Below are 22,507 nucleotides of genomic sequence, written 5' to 3'. Positions count from 1 at the left end.
TTGATGGTTTCTTGTTTGTTGGTTGGTTGGTTTCTTGTTTGTTGGTCCATTGCTTGGTTTGTTTTTTAGTTTAATGGGTGGTTTGTTTGTTTGTTGGTTCTTGGCTTGGTTGGTTGGTTTGTAGGTTTTTTGGTTTGCTGGTTAGCAGGTTTGTTGTTGGTTGGTTTCTTGGTTGGTTTGTTTGTTCGTTGGTTGGTTGGTCGGTTGGTTGTTTTGTTGGTTGGTTGGTCCGTTGCTTGGTTTGTTTTTTGGTTTGTTGGGTGTTTTCTTGGTTTGTTGTTGGTTGGTTTATTGGTCGTCTTTTGTATATTATGTTAACTTATTAGATTATTTTTTTCCAAAATTGTGTATTTCTTTTGTAAATAATTATATATGTGTATTTTTATATAATTATATTATATTAGATGTATTGTTCTCCAACATTGTATATATCTTTTGTAAATAATTTTATATGTGTCTTTTGTATATTATGTAATATTAGATGTATTTTGTTTTCTAACTTTGTGTATATCTTTTGTAAATAATTTTATATGATATTGTGTCTTTTGTATATTATGTTATATTAGATGTATTGTTTTCCAACATTGTGTATATCTTTTGTAAATAATTTTAGGTGTCTTTTGTATGTAATATTAATAATTATTATATATATATAAGATGTATTTAATAATAATAATATATAAGATGTATGTAATAATAATAATAATGTTGTATCGTTTTCCAAAATTATTTATATCTTTTGTACATTTGTAAAAGAATGAGAAATATAAAGTTAAGTTTATCACACCGACTGGTTTCAAATTGTTTGTTGGTTGGTTGGTCCGTTGGTTGGTTTGTTTTTTGGTTTGTTTGGTGTCTTTTGTATATTATATTATTGTTTTCCAACATTGGTTATATCTTTTGTAAATAATTTTATATGTGTTTTTTGCATTTATGTTGTATTAGACTAAACTCAGTTGCGTGATCCATCTTTCTTCTTTCTATTCTTCGTATGAAGTAACATAATGTCTTTTAGTACTCATATAGTGAACGAGAACAAGTTTCTATAATTGTAGGAGTAAATGCTGACGTTATCGTCGTCCTAAGTTAGTCTACCATCTCATGAAAAGGGCTATAATATGAGATACAACGTTCTGTATTATACTAGAATATGTTTGAGTCAGTCAACAATTCTCGTCCTATGTTAGTCTATCATCAAGAGGGTTATAATAAGAGATACAACGTTTTATATTATACTCTAAGAATATTTTTGAGTCAGTCAACAATTCTATCTATGACTTGTAAAACTGAGAAGTAAGGGAAATAACGTCTAACTTGGTATATCATGCCAATGGAGTAAACTTGAACAGTATAACATTACCAGTGCATGATTTACCACATAAACAGAGTTAAATTGCAGAGATCATGGTATTATATATTTGGTCTAATTTTGCAGTTATCATTGTCCTGGACATAAGAAAATAACGGCATACGGTACAAAGTGTGTGGAATAACAGTCCGTTAAATCATAAAACGAAAGAGTCATTTATGTCATCATGTATGATCAGATACAGCACACATCCTGCTTCCCTTCCCAGACAGTACTGTTATACAGCCCTTCACACGCCTGCAGGGCGCCAGGTAACATCTCACCTGGGCCAGCGGCACCCCTCTAGGGAAGTTTTCACACTAGGTGGGGAGGAGGCAATTATGGAACAATGGGGAAAATCTGGAAAACTAGGGGTCAAAGGTTGTTGCTATGTGTTGCTAGGGGAGCCAACGCCCACTTCGTTGGGGGTCTTCAAATTGACTTAACCACACAGAGATTACATGTTGGAATAAAAAATTCTATATTGTTCCTCATGTTCATACGACTATTCAGTCAATCATATTCTGACCCAATCACAGTCTTATCTCACGAAAGAAAGCCATTCATGCAGCATATCAGAAAAATTAGGTAATAAGTAGCCTTCACAAAATCATTTAATACATATATCTAATATATAAGACTATATATTCTGATGTAGGCAACTAAGGAATGCATTTTAATAGCAGAAAACCTTAAAATTAATCAAATTACATTTTCTACAGGCCTTTGGGTGTAACACACCAGTTTTGTACATGTACGTTCATGTACTAGCTTCATAAGACTGTATTAATAGGTTTGAACCACTCACACCGGGAAGGTCCCCTACTCTTCCGATAAGTGCGGTGGGTTCTTTTAACGTGTATGGGGTGTCTCTCTAGCTCCCAAACATGGGACCTCCATTTAACGTCCTGAGAGACGTCCCTAACTGAAGCTAGGTACTCATTTCCACCTGAGTGAAGTGAGGAAGTCGTGTAAAGTGCCTTTCCCAAGGGCACAAGATTGGGCAGGATTCGAACCCCCGACCTCTTGGGTGTGAGCCGAATGCGCTACCGACTACAAGACCCCCCATTGTATTTGCTACTTTATTCTAAGTATATTATATAGGTTACAATCTCCCCAAACATTTCAGAAAATCAGCTCATTCAGGGTCTGGAAGATTTGCCACAAGATGTATATCATAATTCTGCTCAAAACAGCAAACCATATCTCCGTTGACAGTTTTGCTTTTGATGAGTTAATTGACAATAGCTGGAAGGTGACAAGTTACATGTAGCTACTTGTATGCCCTTAAATGTCTTCTGGATTCACTGGATTGGAAGCATTACTCGTTGTAAAAAAAATCTCACATTGATATAATTTTGTATTCTCTGTTTTTCATTTGCTAGTCATATGAGCAAGCATATCCTTCGGGATGAACATCACAGGGCTTCTACTCCAGTAGTCCCACTTCTGAACTCCTCAGGCAGCCCACCATGGTTCCTGGCAGAAGAAAAACAGATAAGAAGTCAACTACATGATTACCTAGTTGACCACCTGTAGTCCCACACAAACACACCTAGCAGTGACCACCTGAAGTCTCACACAAGCACACCCAGCAGTCCACTTGTAGTCCCACACAAACACACCTACATGTAGCAGTCCACCTGTAGTCCCACACAAACACACCTAGCAGTCCACCTGTAGTCCCACACAAACACACCTAGCAGTCCACTTTTAGTCCCACACAAGCACACAGCATTCCACCCGTAGTCCCACACAAACACACCTTCATGTAGCAGTCCACCTGTAGTCCCACACAAACACACCTAGCAGCCCACCTGTAGTCCCACACAAACACACCTAGCAGTCCACCTGTAGTCCCACACAAACACACCCAGCAGTCCACCTGTAGTCCCACACAAACACACCCAACAGTCTACCACTAGCCACACAAACATACAACTTACCTGAAATCCCACTCAGCTATACCCCACCCTGGTACTCCATTTACAGTGAACTCTGCAAACCCTTCATGGATTTTGGCAGTCCATCCAAACCCAATGTAGAATATTGGAGCTCGAAGCACCTTGCACTCCAAGTGATACTTTTTGCCTCCTATTGATGGAGAAAAAGAGTTTGATTGAAATTTCAGAGACTTGAACCATCCTATTCATGATGCTACATAATGCCATGATTATCATACAGAAAAGATCAGTCAGGTTGGGACAGTGTTAAAGCCAGCCTGCATTTTTTCCGTTGTCTCAATTTTGTTTGACACAATGTTATCCTGGGACTTGCGAGATCTTGACCCTCTAAAATGCTGTTTCCTACATTTCTAGACTACCTGTACGCTTAGTTTAACCTCCATATCTTTCACATCAACTTTTGTCAGTGAAAAGATGACGAATTGGGCCTAATTTTTGTCTATCATGAGCAGCAAAATTCTGTCAAAGATGGAAAGACGGATACTGGCTAGAACACTTAGGGTTGAGACACGTACCTGCCATGAAATCAAAAGCAAACATCTTGGGTTGAATGCCGTCCTCACCACAGGTGGACAGGTCCCAGTCCAGGGAAGACAGAGAAGATTTGCTCCCATCAGGGTGTAACACATATCCTAGAGCCAACCTAGGAACAAATCATAGAAACTTAGCTTAGTCTGGAATAAACAGCACTGACTATATACGACAGATAACATATTAAACAAGAGTTTCACGATCTCATACCTTCGCCAAATGTGGTTGATGAATTATACAATTTTTAAATCATTGATTTTGTAAATAAGAGCCTCACTTGCATGGATTATATATATTCAGTTGATCATATTCTCCACCCAATGACAGCCTCATCTTAACAAAAAGGCTATTCTAGCACTTTCTCATACCTCATGCAAATGAGGTCATGATTTGAATAAATTATGTTTATTGCTGTTCACCTTCAGTTAACTTCCAAATGTGGCAAGTATGAAATTCCCAGCAGTTAAAACTTGTCCATTAAATATGGTCCACACATGGTATACATGCAGGTTGGGAGACTGTCGAAGGTGACAAGGGAGTCATTGTAAACAATTAAAAAAAACATGTTTACTTAGCACACTGAACTGTAGGCCTTATTAATTTAAACACATTACAAATCACACTTAAAAACAAAACTCCATATATACTAGGTGCTGTAAATACTGCATGTGTGTTACTTTGAATGCAGAGGTCAAGGTTGGACAAAAATTATGTTCTACATATGCATGTGGCAAAAAAATAATTGTTATGATAGTTTTTAGAAGAAGCTAATTTTGTCAGCGAGAAGATAAGAGGAACAGGTGGAAGGTTTGAATCGGTCTGTAGATGTAATGCTTTAGTTCAAAACAGCACTGTGACCTGGGGAACCATTAACTGAAGGTACTAAAATTAAACCCATCCTGAGGACTTTTGGGGTGTTCTAAAAGTACATGTTGCAGATAAGTACGGACTTTGAATTTTTGTCACATAGTGTCTTGTTGCAAGATGATAATTTATGCAAATTTTTATGACGTCACAATGACGTCATCAATACATGTAGTTATGAGGCCACGCCCATTTTTAAAAAATAGCATTTTCAAGGTAGTGCTTCAGTAAAAACTCACAATATTTTTCAAAAATGTGCATAATAGTAGGACACTAGTAGTGAGACGCCTGCCGACCGACTAGGTGATGTACGGTGGTGGTGACAAAGGGGTAACTGGCGACTGCCATGATAGACAAAGCACTGTGTTTGGCTGGAGGGAGAGATCTCGTGACCGGGAATTCCAAACCTGAAGATGATGATGATGATGAAAAAGTTTTGAGTATAACGTGGTGCTGTATTCTAGTTACAAGACAGTGTAGGTTTTTCTTCTGTAAACTAAGTAAATTTTTAAATCCTATGGTGGTGTGTACGTGCAGGATTAAAAAAAACGGTTTTAATCGTGAAATAACTCTCTCCATTTTCTGGCTTGTTTGAGGCTCAAACAAGCCAGAAAATGGAGACAGTTATTTCATGATTAATTAAGTGTGGGTGTAACAAAGAAATCAGCAAAAGAGCATTTTTACTTGTTTATCGGGTAGAAGATTATTGCATCCATATTATATGCATATACCTGTCGGTTTTTGCACAGAGCCTTTTTTTAATTCTAAAATGCTCAAAGGCCTCTGCTGTAATTAAGGACGTTCAATCATGTATGCTGTAATGCAACCTTTTCAGATCATACAAAAACCGACAGGTATATGCATATAATATGGATGCAATAATCTTCTACCTGATAAACAAGTAAAATTGCTCTTTCGCTGACTTCTTTGTTACACCCACACTTATTACGTGTTCAGATAATTTGTCTCGAAGTAAGAGGTGTTTATTTTTCTTCACTCCACTTTTGACTAAGCGAGTGTCTTGCATGGTGTAGGACGTGTTTTCCAGAGCAGGTAGCTAATATTAAGTGGCAACATGTTTGGAGAGAGGCAGCAGCCGCAGACAGGCCAGCAAAACACAGGTAAATATTGTTACATTGACAAAATATTATTGACAGGCTATGGCAAAAACAGTTATGAAGCAACTACATGTAAATATGATTTTGGAAACTGTCAGATGTTTCGGGTAGCATCCACTACATTCCGTTAAGCCTCGGTCACAACCCGCCGTGCATGCTTTTTGCTCGTACATTTATTGGGAGGCCAGGTCTGCTACGTTTTTCTGAAAACGTGGGGAAGGAGTGGCATCGACGCACGTCACTCGCACGGTTTCGCAAGGTGTAAGAGTGTGGTCTGCACAACAAGTCTGGCCGTGCAGTTGGGTGCATCGTTCGTTGCACAAGTGGTGAGTTGTACATGCTTACGACGTACGATTTCTATGCGATTGCAACTTTATCATAGGGAGGTCGTACTCACACGTGCTGCTTACGTATGGTACGTACATGGCACGCGCGTCGCTCGTACTCGCACGTGCAGGTGGTGAATCCGCAGACCGGATATCTCTTTATGTATGAAGGTGTTGTGTAGTCTGAGGTTGTTGGGCTACAATGTTTTTTATTGAATTTTCCATTTTGGACAGTCCAATCACATAATGGTAATGGCCCGATATGTAATTTTTACGCAAAAATTGAATATTCTAAATATATCACAATTCTTGGTGCTATCAGCATTTCCTATAGCATATTTGTGTCATTATTCACATTGTTAACGTTACTATGTTTTGTGCACACAAATAGTTCTTGTACGGTTCTTGTTGTACATCGGTTTGGTCTAGACAAAAACAACAACAACAACAATATACGGTGGTAGCCCCTCTATCCTTCCAAAATAAAAATAAAAGTCTGGTAACGATGATATCTTACAGAAACTGGTGAAGAATCAGGCTGGCAAGGCATTGGTAGCTTACCACCATGCAAATAGCATTTGCTCCCTTGTAACCAGGTTATTTTTTCTTCTGTTGTGTTTCTTAACATTAACGTTTAATCTATCTGCATTATTTTTGTCTGGTTTATGTTGACGGCTATTCCGAGATCAGAGTGCGCCAATGGCATCGTGCATCGTTATGTCAATCTTACTCTGTATTTATCGCATTCTGTTGACATTTATCAAACTTGTTATACTAATACAGTTATTTTCCAGACAATCAGGAAGAGATTTGGTGTTAAGATGTTTAAAACTTATGCTATGGCCAATTTAAGACCAGAAATTTGCATAAAATCTACGTTATGCTGTTGCACTTGGAAAATGCCAGTTTTTGAAATATGCTTTTAAGTAATTTGGGAACAAAAAAATGGAATGAAAAGATTTGCAATATGTTCAGACATGCTCAGTCTGATATTTTTTTCAAAAAACCTGATGATGATTGGAAATTTCTCTTTTCTAGAGCGCATTTATCAATATGTTGTACACGTTATGTAAAATTCATAAATTAACACATTGCAATTAACTTAATATATATCTCCCTGTACTAAAAAGGATGGTGATAGAACTGGCCATTTTGCATGTTATGCATTAGGTACATCCATATATGACACAAAACATGTGTTTTTATGTTGCTTGTCCTTTGGGTTAATATGGCTGATGGCTTACAGTTACCTGTCTTTTTTGTCCGAGAAAATGTGTAGTGTCCGTTGCTCGGTAATAACTTAAAATAGAAAACCTGTGGGTGCATATGATTTCAGGTTTTGAGACAGCTGAAGATGCTGACTTAAAACACAGTAGCTACTTCAGTCTATTGCTGTAATTATATGAAATAATGTCAAAAAACCTCAAGGGTGTAGTGTCCGTTGCCATGTAGTGTCCGTTGCCAAGTATACCATATAGGTACATTAATTACATTTTGTTGCAATTTTGAAGTAATTTTGTCATTTATGTTATTTCTGACATAAATGACAGGTCTTGCAAGATTTGGTGTTCTTGTCATGTACTTGAGCGGCCACATCTGAAATGAGTGGGCTAAGTTTGGAAGAGCACAACTTTTGAACCAAACGTCTCTATCCAAAAATTTAAAAAGTGCAATGTATGGCAACACTTCTAGTGCGATTTTCTGCACTGAAAGTAGAAAAATATAAAATTTGAAAAATTGGCCCAAGTGCAACCCTTTGGCGCACCCTGATCTCGGAATAGCCATGAAAAAAAATTAAAAGTACCGATGCAAGATGGCTGAAAAGGTTTAACGTGCATAACGTCCATTTTAGCCCCAAAAGACGTAGCAGACCTTCAACTTCTATTATACATACTTTTTGCTTCACTGTATTAAATTGAATTTCAAAGGGATTGACGGTTTTACCTAGTACACAGTCACACGAATACTACCAACTACATTACCTTCTTAGATAAGATACATTTTAAAATTCACAGTTAAATACTTCTCTTGGGTGATAAAATCAACCAGTCCTACTAACATTTGCACTAGTGACGGGCTATATGAAAATATGAAAATTTTATTAGGTGCCGCACGCACACAACGGCCCCAGACTGATTGGCAAGCACGTGCCCACGAAGCAGCGCGTATTCCGAACCCTTCATACATCTCTACTAGTGCAGGTTCAGTATATTTACTTCAGACTTAGTATTGTTTTGTTTCTTATAGCTGCTTTAGTTATGTTCAGGTGTGGAATTTTTTTTCGATAGGTGCTGGTCCCTGCTATCGTGTATTGCATTGTATTTATCTAGTATTGTAAAGTAACAAGTTAAAAAAAGATGTGGGATTTTAACATTTTTTCTCTCGCCTGCTTTGTGTCCTTTTGTAATTTTAAAAACATACTATCATTTCGAGTGTCAATATAAACTGATCAGAATTAGTTACGTTTCTCTGCATGAGGCTGGCTATGAGGGCGTTACAACTAGATTTCTTTAATTTTTATATTAATTGTGAATTTTTACTAAATGGTCAGCTAAATATGTATGGTTGTATCTTAATGCATCACGTAAGATTAAGACAATGGGGACATTATAAACATTTTGGTTCAATTGATGGTGCCCTCTTAAGTAGAAACTAAACTGTCGTTGGTTCTAAATACTGTAAGTGTAAATCATTTATTACTTGAGATAGAAAATGACAAGAAAATTATATATTTTAATGTTGATGAGTAGCCACAGAAACGAAGAAGAAAGAATGTGCATGGCGATGCAAAACGTCGTTGCAAATCTTATTCCATTTACTTGCCGTGGTCATTGCTGTTCTATCGTCCTATTTTGCAGGTCAGTATGCTTTAATTACCTTAGCCAAGAAGTTTTCAGTAGCGTTTGTCCGTCTATCTGTCAGCTTGTCAGTTTTTTGTTTGTTTGTTTGTAAACAGCATAACTCAAGAAGCCCTAGCTATAGATCCATTGTCATCAAAGTTAAGTGGTAGGTCTTGATGAGACCTAGAAATTAAAATATTTTGCCCCCCCCCCTCGCGGCTTTTGTTGGTACTGCAGCAGAACCTTCAGTTTTGATATCTCATTATCCGGACATGCTAGGGTCACGAATTTCGGTTGGTACATGTAGGTAGCTCATGGGTTAGGGATTAAAAGCTTGTTGAAAAAGGAGTATAACTCTAGAACTAGTCGGTGAATTGTCGTGATTTTTGGTTTGTAGATAGCTGAAGGGATGCTTGGCATAATTCCGTAACATTTATGCAAATTTGCATAATTAATGAGGAAATTCTATAAATCTGCTTCGTTCCATAATAGGACTTATATATGAAACACTTGTGACATATGTAATTAAGAACGGGGGGAACATCTGAAGACATAGATTATGTAAATGAAGATCCAATTTGCATTATTAATGGAGAAATGCTATAATTTCATAATAGTGACTGCTTAGAATTGTATACTTGCCGCATTTGAAACATCAATAAACATAATTTATCTGAATCATTCTCATAATTGATGATTAAATTCTAGAATAACCTTACTATAAGGCTGTCATTGGGTGAAGAATATAATCAACTGACCACCGAAAGGGTTATATCATTTGGAAAAGGTCTTTTTGAACTCTTGTTATGAAATGAATCTGGTTCATCACAGCATTGTTTTACATTTATAGTTAACCCCTGAATTTTATTCTCTTCTTTGTCAAAACAGCCAGACTCACTGTTTTTGAGGAGATGGGAAAGTTGAAAACGCGTTTACAGGAGCTGGAACGTAAGTAGTTACATTTCACCCCTGCCATCATGGTATGGGTGAAAAATATTGTTTTTGCTCCTGTTTCTTCTTTTATTCTTCTTATTCTGTGTTATTTCGTTAAATGGATTAAATTACTTTATTTGTGGCCAAACGACCTTAATTTTTGTATGAAGGTAAATTGGGCAAATGCCCTTGGGCGTTATTGTTTCTAAATTTCATCTTTATTTTTTGGATAAGCCTTTTTAAGTGCTTTTAATTGGGTCATTACCATATATGGTATTATCATCATTTTGTGGTGAGAGTTTCATGCATGTTCAATTTGTCTCTTTTCTGCCAGACCCACCTACACATGTATCCTGCATACCACTGGTCAGGTATTTTGGGCTGCAACCCTCATACACAGTTGATATATAAACTTTAAGGATGTGCAAGGTCTACCCACACTTAGTATGCCCATGTTTAGTTGCCCAGTGAAGGAAATCACTAAATTAACTCTTCCTTGCTTCTCCAGTGATCAGCAAAACGAAGTCTCCATGCAGATGACTTGAGATATAGGATGGGGGGGGGGGGGTAGTCCACATATAGCAATGAGGTCCACAATAGAGATCTTATCCAAAAAAGTTTTCGACCATACTTTAAATCGCACAAAATGAGCGGATATATGTCGTATATTGCAAAAAAAAGTATTGGAAAACGATACTGATGTCAAAGAATGCAGAAATCAATTCAGGAAAAGAAAAATAAAGAAATGATTCGGAAAATGAAGAGTCTATAATATTCTCCATGCCATACTCTGTGTGTTTACTTAATAGATATTTGTTCAACCTTCATGATGAAGGGAACTTTTTTTTTATTTGCACGCTCGCGTCAGTTTTGGGGTTCCTGGAGGATGTCATATCCATATAATAAAATCAACATGGCTTTACTTGGGAAACATTTAAGGTATCTTTTCGTAGGTTACTTATTAAAGTTGATAAATTTGACTGGCTGTTATTTTTTCATAACAAGACAATTACTCTTCCCAGAGAGCCAGACAAAAATGACTGGACTTGCCGGGCCACCAGGACCTCCTGGACCACCAGGAAACAGGGGGTTTGCTGGGCAGACCGAACCACCAAATGGGAGGGGTCCTATGGGGCCAGCTGGCCCTGTGTCTGTCGGGCCTCCTGGGCCACCTGGAAACAAGGGAGACACGGGGCTGGCTGGCCCACCAGGATCAAAGGGGCCCATGGGGCCAGCTGGTCCGCCAGGTAAAACAGGAGGTATGGGGCCACCTGGCCCTGTGATTGCTGGGCCACCTGGCCGTCCTGGGCGACATGGACCTCCGGGAGAAACTGGACCAGCTGGGCCACCCGGACCTCCAGCTCGCTGCTTTCATGAAGGTTTATTATTATTTGTTTATTTATTATTTGCACGTATAAAAAAGTTACATAATCAAATAATAACAATAAGAGAATATGCAGGGTAGGCCAGAAACCTAGGTGTTTTTTAAGGGCCTACCCCAAACAAAGGTAAGTATGATACATGACAAAACATATTTGAATTAAACATCAAAATTAAACAATGAAATGAAAAAGGAGATGAAGCCATTATTATATTTTAAGCCATACAAGAGGTATGAATAAAGTATATTATCTTTTTTGCCATGTTTCTCATTTTTCACCTTCTGCTATTTTTACAAATGGATTGAACTTCTATATTTTTGTGCATAATGACCCCCATTTTGGCATTCAGGTCAGGTGACCGAATAGCACAAGTAATCTGTAGATACATTTCTTAACTAATATCATTGCTTCAACCACATGCTTAGCACGTACACGTGTTTTTACCACATTTGGCAAAGGGACTTTAGGTAAATGACATTTCTTTTTGTGATGCCCCTTCTTTTCAAACAGCTGGGTCGAATATCTCTTAAATAATTTGAGAAATATTTTCTTCTTATCAGTTTTGAGCTGCAAGCAGATCAAATTCAACAATGTCTATAATTATGTTGTTCCAAGTCTCCTACTAAATATATATAACTCGTTTTTGTGTATGTTTAGTCCTTTGTCCTGTTCAGTATTGGAAATGGCGTGGGGCTTGCTACAAAGTCATCAAAGACAAAAAGTCATTCTACAACGCAGCCACAACCTGTCGTAAAGATGGCGGTACCCTCTTCATGCCCAAGAATGCTGAGACCAACGCCATTTTGATTCCTAAAGTGGGTAGTGGTAACCAGGGCTACTGGATCGGCCTACATGACATACGCAAGGAAGGGCACTTTGAGTGGTTGGATGGCTCTGTCCTGAAGATGTTCAACTCGTGGGATCGAGACAGCAATGAGCCAGATAACAAAGGCAATCAGGATTGCGTCCGTTGGTCAAAGGGCAAATGGTACGACAGGAAGTGCAATGAAGCCCGCCGGTTCATCTGTCAAATTGTCCCAAGTATGTCCTTTACACTTTCATAATGCTTCATTTAGAAAGATCACCCTAAGGGTATTAAGAATTTTTTTTGTTTCTTTTATGAAATATTTTTACTTCAATTTATCAATAACAAGTACCTTCACAATTGTCAGTTTTAACAAGGACATGCATACATAGATTGATAGATATCTATTGTTTTAAATTAATTTTACACATTTTTGTGAAAGCTACATGTGGCGACAATAGAACTCCATTTCCCCTACAGTTTTTGAATATTTTACTTTGTTGTGACCTAACACTTTAAGTTAAACTTAAGAATTTAAATGTGTAATGATTGACTTTGACAACTTAATTTGTAAAATATACCAGCTATGTAAGTGTGTTATGAGGAAAAAACATTATTAGAGGCAAACAATATTTGCTTTTAACAAAGCCTATTTATTTAAAACAATTTAATCAAATCCATATTTATCAATTTATTCACTTGCAATGACCGCTGTTATGTTTTCTTTCTGCAGAGAAAACCTAGATGGCAGGCCAAACTCTCACCACCATGGAACAGCAGTTGTGTTTTACCTTGACAAGGACTAAAACATTAGAAGGTAGTGAATCAAAGCTGGAAGATTGAATTTTGAAAACTAGCTCTAGAAACCATAACAGGCTTACTTTTTCATTTGGTAAATCTTCAGCTACTTGTTGTAGGAAGACCTTAATTTGCTGAAAATTGAGCATTATCTTTGGTGCACGATAAATCTAGTACATAATTGTCACTACCGGTTTGATTTAGTTGATTACACGATGCAAAATTAAAACAATATTCTTTAACATGGTCAAAATATCTTTTTATTTACCTAAGGCCACACCAATTTAATTTGTTGGTTCTCGGATTCGCCTCTTCGTTTTTTTTCTGATTTGCAAAAAAAAAAATTGATTCTGGTCCTGAATCAACTGAAAAATGCTCATGTTTTGCCCCCAACAGTTGAGGAAAGTCCTTTTCTTCCTAGTTGTTACAGTTTTTCCATCTATCATTGCAGTGGTTTGATTAAAAGTTCAAAATTCAATGTTTAAATTTTAACCCAGCCTTTTGTGTTGACTTCATGGCTCATTCCGTAGCATTCAAGCCAAAAATAGGATGCCTAGACCTGTTTTTATTTTTTATTTTTTGCCCTGTCGCTTCATATTTTTTTTGAAAAAATCCGAGAACCAACAAATTAAATTGGTGTGGCCTAAGAGTCTAAAAGAAAAATAATAAATTTAGATCATAATGCAATGAAATATGTTTGCAATGTTGTAGTTGTACGAGTTTAACTCCTACATTGGGATTTGCCTAATAGTGCCCTTTCAAAACAGATGAAGTCAAAAATGTCATCACCAAACTGCATGTTATATAATGTCAAATTATGGTAGTATTCTCTAGACGTTTGTTGAATTTTAATAATAATTAATATTTCTATCTTATGCTATTTTTATGACATCAATGGTCACAGTTAAATATGACAGTCAATATTCAGTAAACAGGTTATTGACCCTGTAATAACCATGTTAAAAATCATTGTTACTTCTTCAAAAAATACTTGAACTTTTTGTTCAATTTACAGTGAATAACAGATTGTAGCTTCTTGGCAATTGCCATTGTTTAATCAAAATTCATTTTATAATGCCTGTTCACAACAGTCATAGAAGATGTTATTATTCACTCGACTAAGTCTTTTTGTTTAGGAAAGTTCTGTGGCATGTCTATGAATTTCAAATGTACAAACATTTGAATAGTTTCAAAGTATAAACTTTATATTGGTGTTGTATTAATGACAGATTGATGGCATGAAATTCATTCATAATAACTTTGTTGTCGTTTGATATTCGTTTTACAATAAGCTACTACTCCTCTGACATTGACAGAGCTTTTCTTTTTGTTGTTCAATATATTTTTGAATCATCTTCAAAGTAATTTTACAGTATATTGAGAAACTTTAAACGAAGTTGATGGGTGAAATTATTTTTTCGATGGTTAAAAGTCATGTATGTGTACACATATACTACATTCTCTGTGAATTGTTAAAAAGTTACCTGAAAATGATGGAGAAATTAAAACCTTTTTAATAAGAAAACACTCTCTTTGTGCTTTGTTCTTGCGTGTATCATTCACATTACATGTTACGTTCCGTGTTTCATATTTAATTTACGTTCCGCATTACAATCTGAGTAGTGTGCATTAGTAAGTGTGCTTACGGCACAAAAACACATTTTACTTTTAGCTCACATAATTTCAGCCAACAGTAATACAGCACGGAAGCAATGGGTATATATTAAAAGGAAGGAAGGAAGGAAGGAAGGAAGGAAGGAAGGAAGGAAGGAAGGAAGGAAGGAAGGAAGGAAGGAAGGAAGGAAGGAAGGAAAGGATATTGATGAAGGTAATAGGTGTAGGTATGAAGCTCAAACATATGTGTTAAGTAAACGTGAACTAATGTCACCTGGTTGTTTGAGTAAGAACCTCTGTGCCATTTAGGCCCTTTGGCATTTTTCATTGGGGACGTTGGAGCATAAAATAAGCATGGTCCAATGCTGGGCTGAGGGAAATACTGTTTTAGATTACTTGACGACTATACTTAAAGACTAACGACTATAGATGTGCCCTACCTGAAGGTGGTGACACTATAGATGTGTCCTACCTGGAGGTGGTGACGTAGGACACTATATAGAATCTGATGTGCCCTGCCCAGAGGTGATGACACTATAGATGTGCCCTACCTGGAGGTGGTGACACTATAGATGTGTCCTACCTGGAGGTGGTGACGTAGGACACTATATAGAATCTGATGTGCCCTACCTGGAGGTGGTGACACTATATATGTGCCCTACCTGGAGGTGGTGACACTATAGATGTGTCCTACCTGGAGGTGGTGACGCTATATATATAGATGTGCCCTACCTGGAGGTGATGACACTATAGATGTGCCCTACCTGGAGGTGGTGACACTATAGATGTGCCCTACCTGGAGGTGGTGACACTATTTATAGATAATATAGAGCCTACCTGGACATGGTAGCAGGCATAGATACAATCCCAACATTGAAACAGGTTCCATCTTCCAGATGCAACATCTGCAGCCCATATCGGTGAAACAGACTCCAATCTCTGTATTTTCCTAGAAATAGAAAACATGACGTCCTTCAATTTTTTTTTCAATTTTAATGATAATAACGCAGGAACAAAAAAGACATTTTCGGTCCCTTTACTAAACAACAGCATGGCTATGCTGCAATCTACAGTAACTCTCAATTGGTTGTTATTCATAACAGCCAATTATTGTATGCATCTAAAATTTGGTGCAGTAGCAATATGAATGACAAATCTGCAATAGAACTGTACATCTGAAATTCTGTAAATACGACTTGGAGTTCGGAGGAATGCCAGTATTAAACTTCGCATGTAGAGCGGAAGTTGGACGTTTCCCTTTACTGATCTGGCTCAATGCAGAATGTACAGTAACTGTTACTATTTCAGATTAGCCAACGAAGTACATACAAGTAGATAAGTCTTCAACATGAAGCCTATATGGTACAACAAGAGCTAGATCCTCGAAAAACACCCTGCTGGTTATCTAATGTAAGGAAACTGTTAGAGGAGTCCGGCTTTGCCTACCTGTACATTAATGGTCACTTAAACTCGCTGTCTCATATAAATGAACTAAATGCTGAATGAACGTTGAATGAATGATACAGAATCAGATACAGATTATGAATATAGAACATCTCACCATAGGAGTGGTCTCTCAGTCCTTTGATGACAATCTTCCTGTCCTGGTACCCTTCCACGTGGACTGTCCCTTCAAATGTGCCGAACTGCTCATAATGTGTCTGATGCATGCTGCAATCCAACACATGGGGAACTCAGACATGGGTCTTGGGAATGGGAATGAAACATAAAATCTATAAGGGGGCCTGCATGGGGAGGGGGGGGGGGCCGACAATGCTCTATGCTAAATTTTGAGAGCTGGCTACATATTACGCTGAATTCAGGAAACCTCTCGATTACGCTTTACGTCAAATTCCAAGTGGCTACAACGCATTACGTAGAATTAAAACGGCGAATACCCTCTACGCCAATTACGCTCTACGTTGAATTAGAGCGGTCCGTCTATGCTCTACGTTTAATTAAAAAAGCCGATTACGGTCTACGGAAAGAGGCTAACGGGCCCCTTATAATATTTCACAAGTGGTTTGTTAAATATATGTCTAAGTATGTTTTACTTTAGCAGATAAACAGGCATGTATACCTGTTCACTGGGTCTGAGGACAAGCATTCTGGCCAAGTTGATCCACAGCTTGAATTACAAACTGCAATTATCCTGAAGAGAGGGTCTGGTGACAAGTCACAATGACTTCATCTTGGAAGAGTAGGATTTCTCCTAGTATGTAAGGCCACACCAATTTGATTTGTTGGTTCTTGGATATTTTCAGACAAAGTGGCACCTGGGCTGAAAAAATTATACAATGTATGATAACGACTGTCCTGAATGCTATGATAGGAGCCATGAAGTCAACATACCAGGCTAGCTGGTTTGTACAATGAATTTCAGACTTTTAATCAAACCACTGCATTGAGAGATGGAAAAACTGTAGTAACAACTATGACAAGAAGGGACTTCCTTTAACTGTTGGGGCAAGAAAATGAGCATTTTGGAGTTGATTCAAGTGCAGACATGTTTTTGTTGTTGTTTTTTCTGAGAAAAAATGAAGCGGGCAAATCTGTGAACCAACAAATTAACTTGATGCTGCCTAATGTTACTTACTCCTGAAGATTTTGGAAGAACTCCCGACTCCAGGGTTCCCTGGCCATGGCATCAGCTACAGCCCAGGGCTCCATGTCTGTGTCAAAGTCATAGTACGGAGTACAGGCTGTCCATGTCAACACAAACTCAGTCTGTAGCAGCTGCTTAGTCTGGTCAACAGCTCTGCAAAATCACACAATTATGTCCTCTGATAAAATGACCCATGCACAATGCTGCATCAAAATAGTCCAGTATTATCACTTGAATAAGTCCAGAATAGACTCTGTCAATACTGTAACATGAATAGAATAAAAGATGAACAACACTTTATTTTAGACTGTACTTTATATTCTAGTGAAAGATTTGTCCTTTTTAATCATATCAAAGAGAAGTTCCCATACTTTCACCTAAATGCAAACTATAAATTTATAATTATTTTTTATGCGTCTAGACAAACCCTGTATCACAAACATGATCTGTTCCCACATTTTCCATTGTACAAAAAAGCGAGAAGAAGTTGACCACTCTGTATTAGCTCAGTTAAACTAGAACACTTAATTAGCCTAGTATAGTATCCTCATGTTACTTATGTATGTATGTCAAGTAGTGTAACTTTTGTTTCCACTTTTCTACATACGTTTGTTATGTGTCTGTTAAGTCTTGACCTGTACCTAGCCTGTCGTGGCATGAATGTACAATAAAGGTATTTCATTCATTCATTTATTGCTAATGACAGAGGTTGCAAGTCGACTGATCAAATCAGCCACACTCTGATCTTTGTAACGTATCACTAAGACATTCTGTTATTTTAAAACTGCGTAGTATTTGAAGTTTGGTGTGAAATACATGAATTTCCTAACTTCATCAAGATGAAAATGAGTACCTAGCTTTGGTTAGGGAGGTCTGGGGTGTTTGGGGAGAGCACGAACGTACGTTAAAGTTCAACCCACCATATTAATTGAAAATAGTTGGGGACCTAACCGGTGTGAGTGGTTCAAACCTTACAGTCCTATGGCTGCACTTGGGGTCGTATTGAGGACACCTGAGTTAGCGCGCTAATGGCAGCAGCTCCAGACACTTGCGATTAAGCCCCAATAATTGTAAGCTCCTCACAATTCAGCACTAATATACAATATATATTAGGGCAGTTTATGCGATCCGTGAAAGTCGAATTGGTCTATACCGATTCGACTTTCACGGATTGCATAAACTGCTTACGTCACAGGGGGACATTTCGAAAGAACGCCGTTCTAGAACGCTGAAGTCGAACGTGGCTTGCGCTCGCGGTGTCCCCCCTGGCAGATAATTTTTTTACTAAAACTTGACTGGTAGGTGTCTATTTTCTTGGTAATATATGCAGAAATGACAGGAAAACAGGCACCAACTTTGTATGGAGGTATTCCGTACAACAATTTAAGGGTTATTTTGTTCTGTGATGTATGCAGTTTATGCGATCCGTGAAAGGAACTTTCGAAATGTCCCCCCTGTGACGTTCTATCCAAAATGTCCCCCCTGTGACGTTGGCAGTTTATGCGGTCCGTGCAAGTCGAATGGGTCTATTGACTCTAAGGAAAGAGTAGCCTGCCCTTTAAGATAAGATTAGATAAGATAGTTGAGCATCACCTCATCTTGCCGCTGTAGGAGAGTCTCCAGACCTTCATGGGTTCCACCATCTCCAGACGGAGCCCCCGCGCTGCGTACTCTCTGTCTGTCTCCCGCTCCATGGCCGTGTTGGGCAGACATGGATGTTCCAGGAGACCTATATCAGGGAACTGACAGAAATCACACAGGAACAGTCACATGGGAAGGGAGTAGGAAACAACTGTGTGATACCTTAATTAATGTTCTATCAGTTAAACATGGAACTACATGCATGTAAAATATGCCAAACTTTCATTTTAAAGTCCTTCTGTTTCCATTTTGCTCAATACTCTACTAGTACATATTGAGAGCCTATTCATAATGTCGGAAGATGTTATCAAAAATGTGCAGTTTGATAGAACTGATTTACTGCACAGGACAGTGATATGATATGATACGAGTAATATGAGACCTACCCTTAAGTACAGAACAGTTTGAGTGATTGAGACCTACCCTTAAGTACAGAACAGTTTGAGTGATATGAGACCTACCCTTAAGTACAGAACAGTTCGAGTGATTGAGACCTACCCTCAAGTTTGAGTGATATGAGACCTACCCTTAAGTACAGAACAGTTTCGGTGACTGAGACCTACCCTTAAGTACAGAACAGTTTGAGTGATATGAGACCTACCCTTAAGTAAAGAACAGTTTGAGTGATATGAGACCTACCCTTAAGTACAGAACAGTTTGAGTGATTGAGACCTACCCTTAAGTACAGAACAGTTTGACTGACTGAGACCTACCCTTAAGTACAGAACAGTTTGAGTGATATGAGACCTACCCTTAAGTACAGAACAGTTTGGGTGACTTTGTTTGGCCTCCTTGCTGTTGCTGCTACAAAGTACACTCCATCTCTGTTGGAGCCGTTGAAGTACACTGCATCTATAGCCTGAGCAGGGGAGAGAACAGTTGTCATGCTAGCTCCGATAACAGGTGAAGCATGATGTTGTGTAGTAATGCAGCGTAAATTTGCATCAGGTCACATTTTCAGCAAAGCACTGGGTCATTCTTACTTTTTACAAATACAAATTCAAGTGTGTTGTTCTCAGAGGGTTAACACCTGAAGTCCCTCGAAATGGGGAAAAGTAAATTGAACTACTCGGTAGTACTAGAAGGTAAGCTTAAGGTAACAAGCAAATACAGCATATTCCATTTCATCCCCTTGCAAAAACAAATGGTTACAAACTCAACAAAATCAGAATACCACTCCAAATTATGTCTACCCAAACATGGACTACACAGACATCACCGCACTCACATAGTAGTAGTACATCTTTTACACTAAATGTAATTGTACAAAAATACCTCGGAGTCCGTACAAAATGGTCTCTACCAAATTACCCCATTCAATCTCTTGAAATAAAAATACCTTCGGGTGATCCTGTAGTTTCTGTATTTCCTCCATATCTGCACTGCTGTTCCTTGACTTAACTCCCATCCCAGCTGCCATGCCTTCTCCTGCCTTAGTGTTCTTGGATCTCCACTGCCAAGGAAAAAAAACATTGTAACTTCAAGGTGAATACCAGACACTTATTTAATAGCAAAGTGCAATCCCAAGGTTCCATTTTCCTATAGAAGTTCTGCTGCAGTACAAAGGTCAGCCACCAGGTGGTTCTGACCTTTGCCCAATAGACCTACCCACATACCAAATATCATCACAATCCATAAAAGCCTCCTTAAGGTCTGCTGGTCAGAAATATGCATGCCCACACACGCATGCACACACACGTACACACGCATGCATGCACACACACACATACACACGCATGCACACACACACGTACACACGCACACACACACACCATAAACAATACCTCCATTTTTTTATTGAGGTAATAGTACCAGATTAACAGTACTAGTAGATACTAGCAAGTATCTAGAAAAAACATCATTACAGTGCATTCACTGCAAATAGACATTTTAAAACTGTATGGCACCTTCTTCATTGTTTTACGCGAAAAGTCGAGGCCGGGCGGATAGTGGAAAGGGGCGTGTCTCTCCTGCACGGGATATTCGTTCGGGCGGCGGACCTAGGGAGTTTGCGTATATAATCACTATCAGCGGCCTAGAGGGTTTCTGCATGTGGTGCCCAGCGTAGGGCGGGGAGGGCGTGTGCCGGGGACGGGCTAACCAAGGCCCGCGCGCGTTTTACTAACTCTCCGCGACGCCCAACGAGGATAGCTCCCAGGGTAGTCAGCGTGGTGTGATACTAGTACCATTGAATGAGTGAAATGGAATGGATGTTAGGAGGCCAACAGTGTACACTACAGTACCGCTACTTTTACTCACCTTTCTGAAGGCGAGGATGCCGACAAACGCCCAGTACTTGAGGCGGTACCAGGGTCCTGGCTGGGAGTACACGGCGGCGCGGCGCGGCGGGGCCCGTACCAGGAGCTGGGACACGGCGTACCCGGCAACAAGCAGCACGGGGGCGGCCAGGAGGTAGTACAACATCGCGGGAGAAACGTGGAGACAGACCTACATAGACACCTGGATTAGACACCTGGAAACGTTACGAGACAGCAACTGCAGCTGTAGGAGACACCTGGGGACAGACACCTGCGGACAGTGACCACTGGCCAAAAACTTCGAACTAGGACAAAGGTTATACGCAGGCGCACTTAGACTAGTTAGGCCATGTTGATTTCATTATATGGATCACATAACTTTGGAACCACAAAACTGATGCGAGCGTGCGAATAAAAAAAGTTTGGCAAAAAAACAACTTCCTTTCATCATGAAATCATGGTGGTCATGAAGGTTGAACAAATGACTAAACAAAGAGTAATATTTTATTGGCATGGGGAATAATAGACTCTTCATTTTCATTCCTTCACATTTTCTTCTTGTCCTTTGTAATGGATTTAGGCATTCTGCAACATAAGTATTGTTTTCCAATATTTTCTTTTTCAATTTATGGCATATATTTGCTCATTTTGTCAACTTTGTACGATTTACAGTATGGTCAAAATTTCTCGAAAACTTTTTTGGAAGAAACGGAACAAAAATTCATGCATGCGTGGATGTCATCCATGTAATCAAATCAACATGACCTTACCATTGCGAAAAAAGTTATGTCTGTTAACACGATAACACAAGGCTAACGTTATATTGATTGTCTTGATATTTGGTATGTGGGTAGGTCTTGATTAAAAAAACACTTGAAATGATTAGATTTTGGGCCCTCTGGCAGCTTGTGATGGTACTGCAGCAGAATTTTTCTTTTATTGATTTGGACATGCGAAATTCTATACCCATACAGACTGGTGTTAGGATGGGCGCTAGTGAATTCCTACATGTAGTTTTGCTGCAATTATGCATAATCAACATGAGTTGATAATTGTATAGGGGGTAGAATAGGTTTGCAGCCTACCTTTTGTGGTATAGTTGCCATAAGGCCACACCAATTTAATTTCTTGGTTAACGGATTTTTCTAGAAAAATAATGGAGCGGGTGGGCAAAAAAAAATAAAAACAGGCCTAGGCATCCCAAAATGGTATGATAGGAGCCATAAAGTCAACACACCACCAGGCTGGTTCAAAATTTAAACAATGAATTTTGAACTTTTAATGATACCATTGCATTATCAAAAGATGGAATAATTGTAACAACTAGGAAGAAAAGGACTGTTTTCAACTGTTCTGGGCAAAATATGAGCATTTTGCAGTTGATTCTGAATTTTTTTTTTTTTTTTTGCAAATCAGAAAAATATGAAGCAGGCGAATCCGTTAACCAAGAAATTTAATTGGTGTGGCCTTAGGATGAACT

The 22,507-nt window shown here is 38.5% G+C and overlaps 1 protein-coding gene across 1 annotated transcript; it reads right to left on the bottom strand.

Moving 5' to 3' along the window:
- Positions 1-2,298: 2,298 nt before the first annotated feature.
- On the bottom strand, positions 2,299-21,272 carry LOC109465037. Its single transcript, XM_019762178.1, has 10 exons — positions 21,029-21,272; positions 20,109-20,222; positions 19,521-19,628; positions 18,722-18,870; positions 17,120-17,281; positions 16,085-16,194; positions 15,361-15,472; positions 3,828-3,955; positions 3,295-3,442; positions 2,299-2,827 (listed from the first exon to the last, which is right to left on the bottom strand). Exons 1-10 carry the CDS (start codon positions 21,191-21,193, stop codon positions 2,767-2,769), a joined length of 1,257 nt encoding a protein of 418 aa, XP_019617737.1. The 5' UTR covers positions 21,194-21,272; the 3' UTR covers positions 2,299-2,766.
- Positions 21,273-22,507: the final 1,235 nt, after the last annotated feature.

The sequence above is a fragment of the Branchiostoma belcheri genome, unplaced genomic scaffold, assembly GCF_001625305.1.
Source record: "Branchiostoma belcheri isolate BF01 breed outbred unplaced genomic scaffold, Haploidv18h27 scaffold146, whole genome shotgun sequence".
NCBI lineage: Eukaryota > Metazoa > Chordata > Leptocardii > Amphioxiformes > Branchiostomatidae > Branchiostoma > Branchiostoma belcheri.
This window is presented reverse-complemented; position numbering and strand designations above follow the sequence as displayed.

Coding starts and splice junctions, on each gene's coding strand:
- LOC109465037 (XM_019762178.1), bottom strand. CDS start 21,193: ATGTTGTACTACCTCCTGGCCGCCCCCGTGCTGCTTGTTGCCGGGTAC. Junction 17,282..18,721: donor TCCTACAGCGGCAAGATGAG/GTGATGCTCAAC, acceptor GTGATTTTGCAG/AGCTGTTGACCAGACTAAGC. Junction 3,443..3,827: donor TGCTTTTGATTTCATGGCAG/GTACGTGTCTCA, acceptor CTCCATCAATAG/GAGGCAAAAAGTATCACTTG.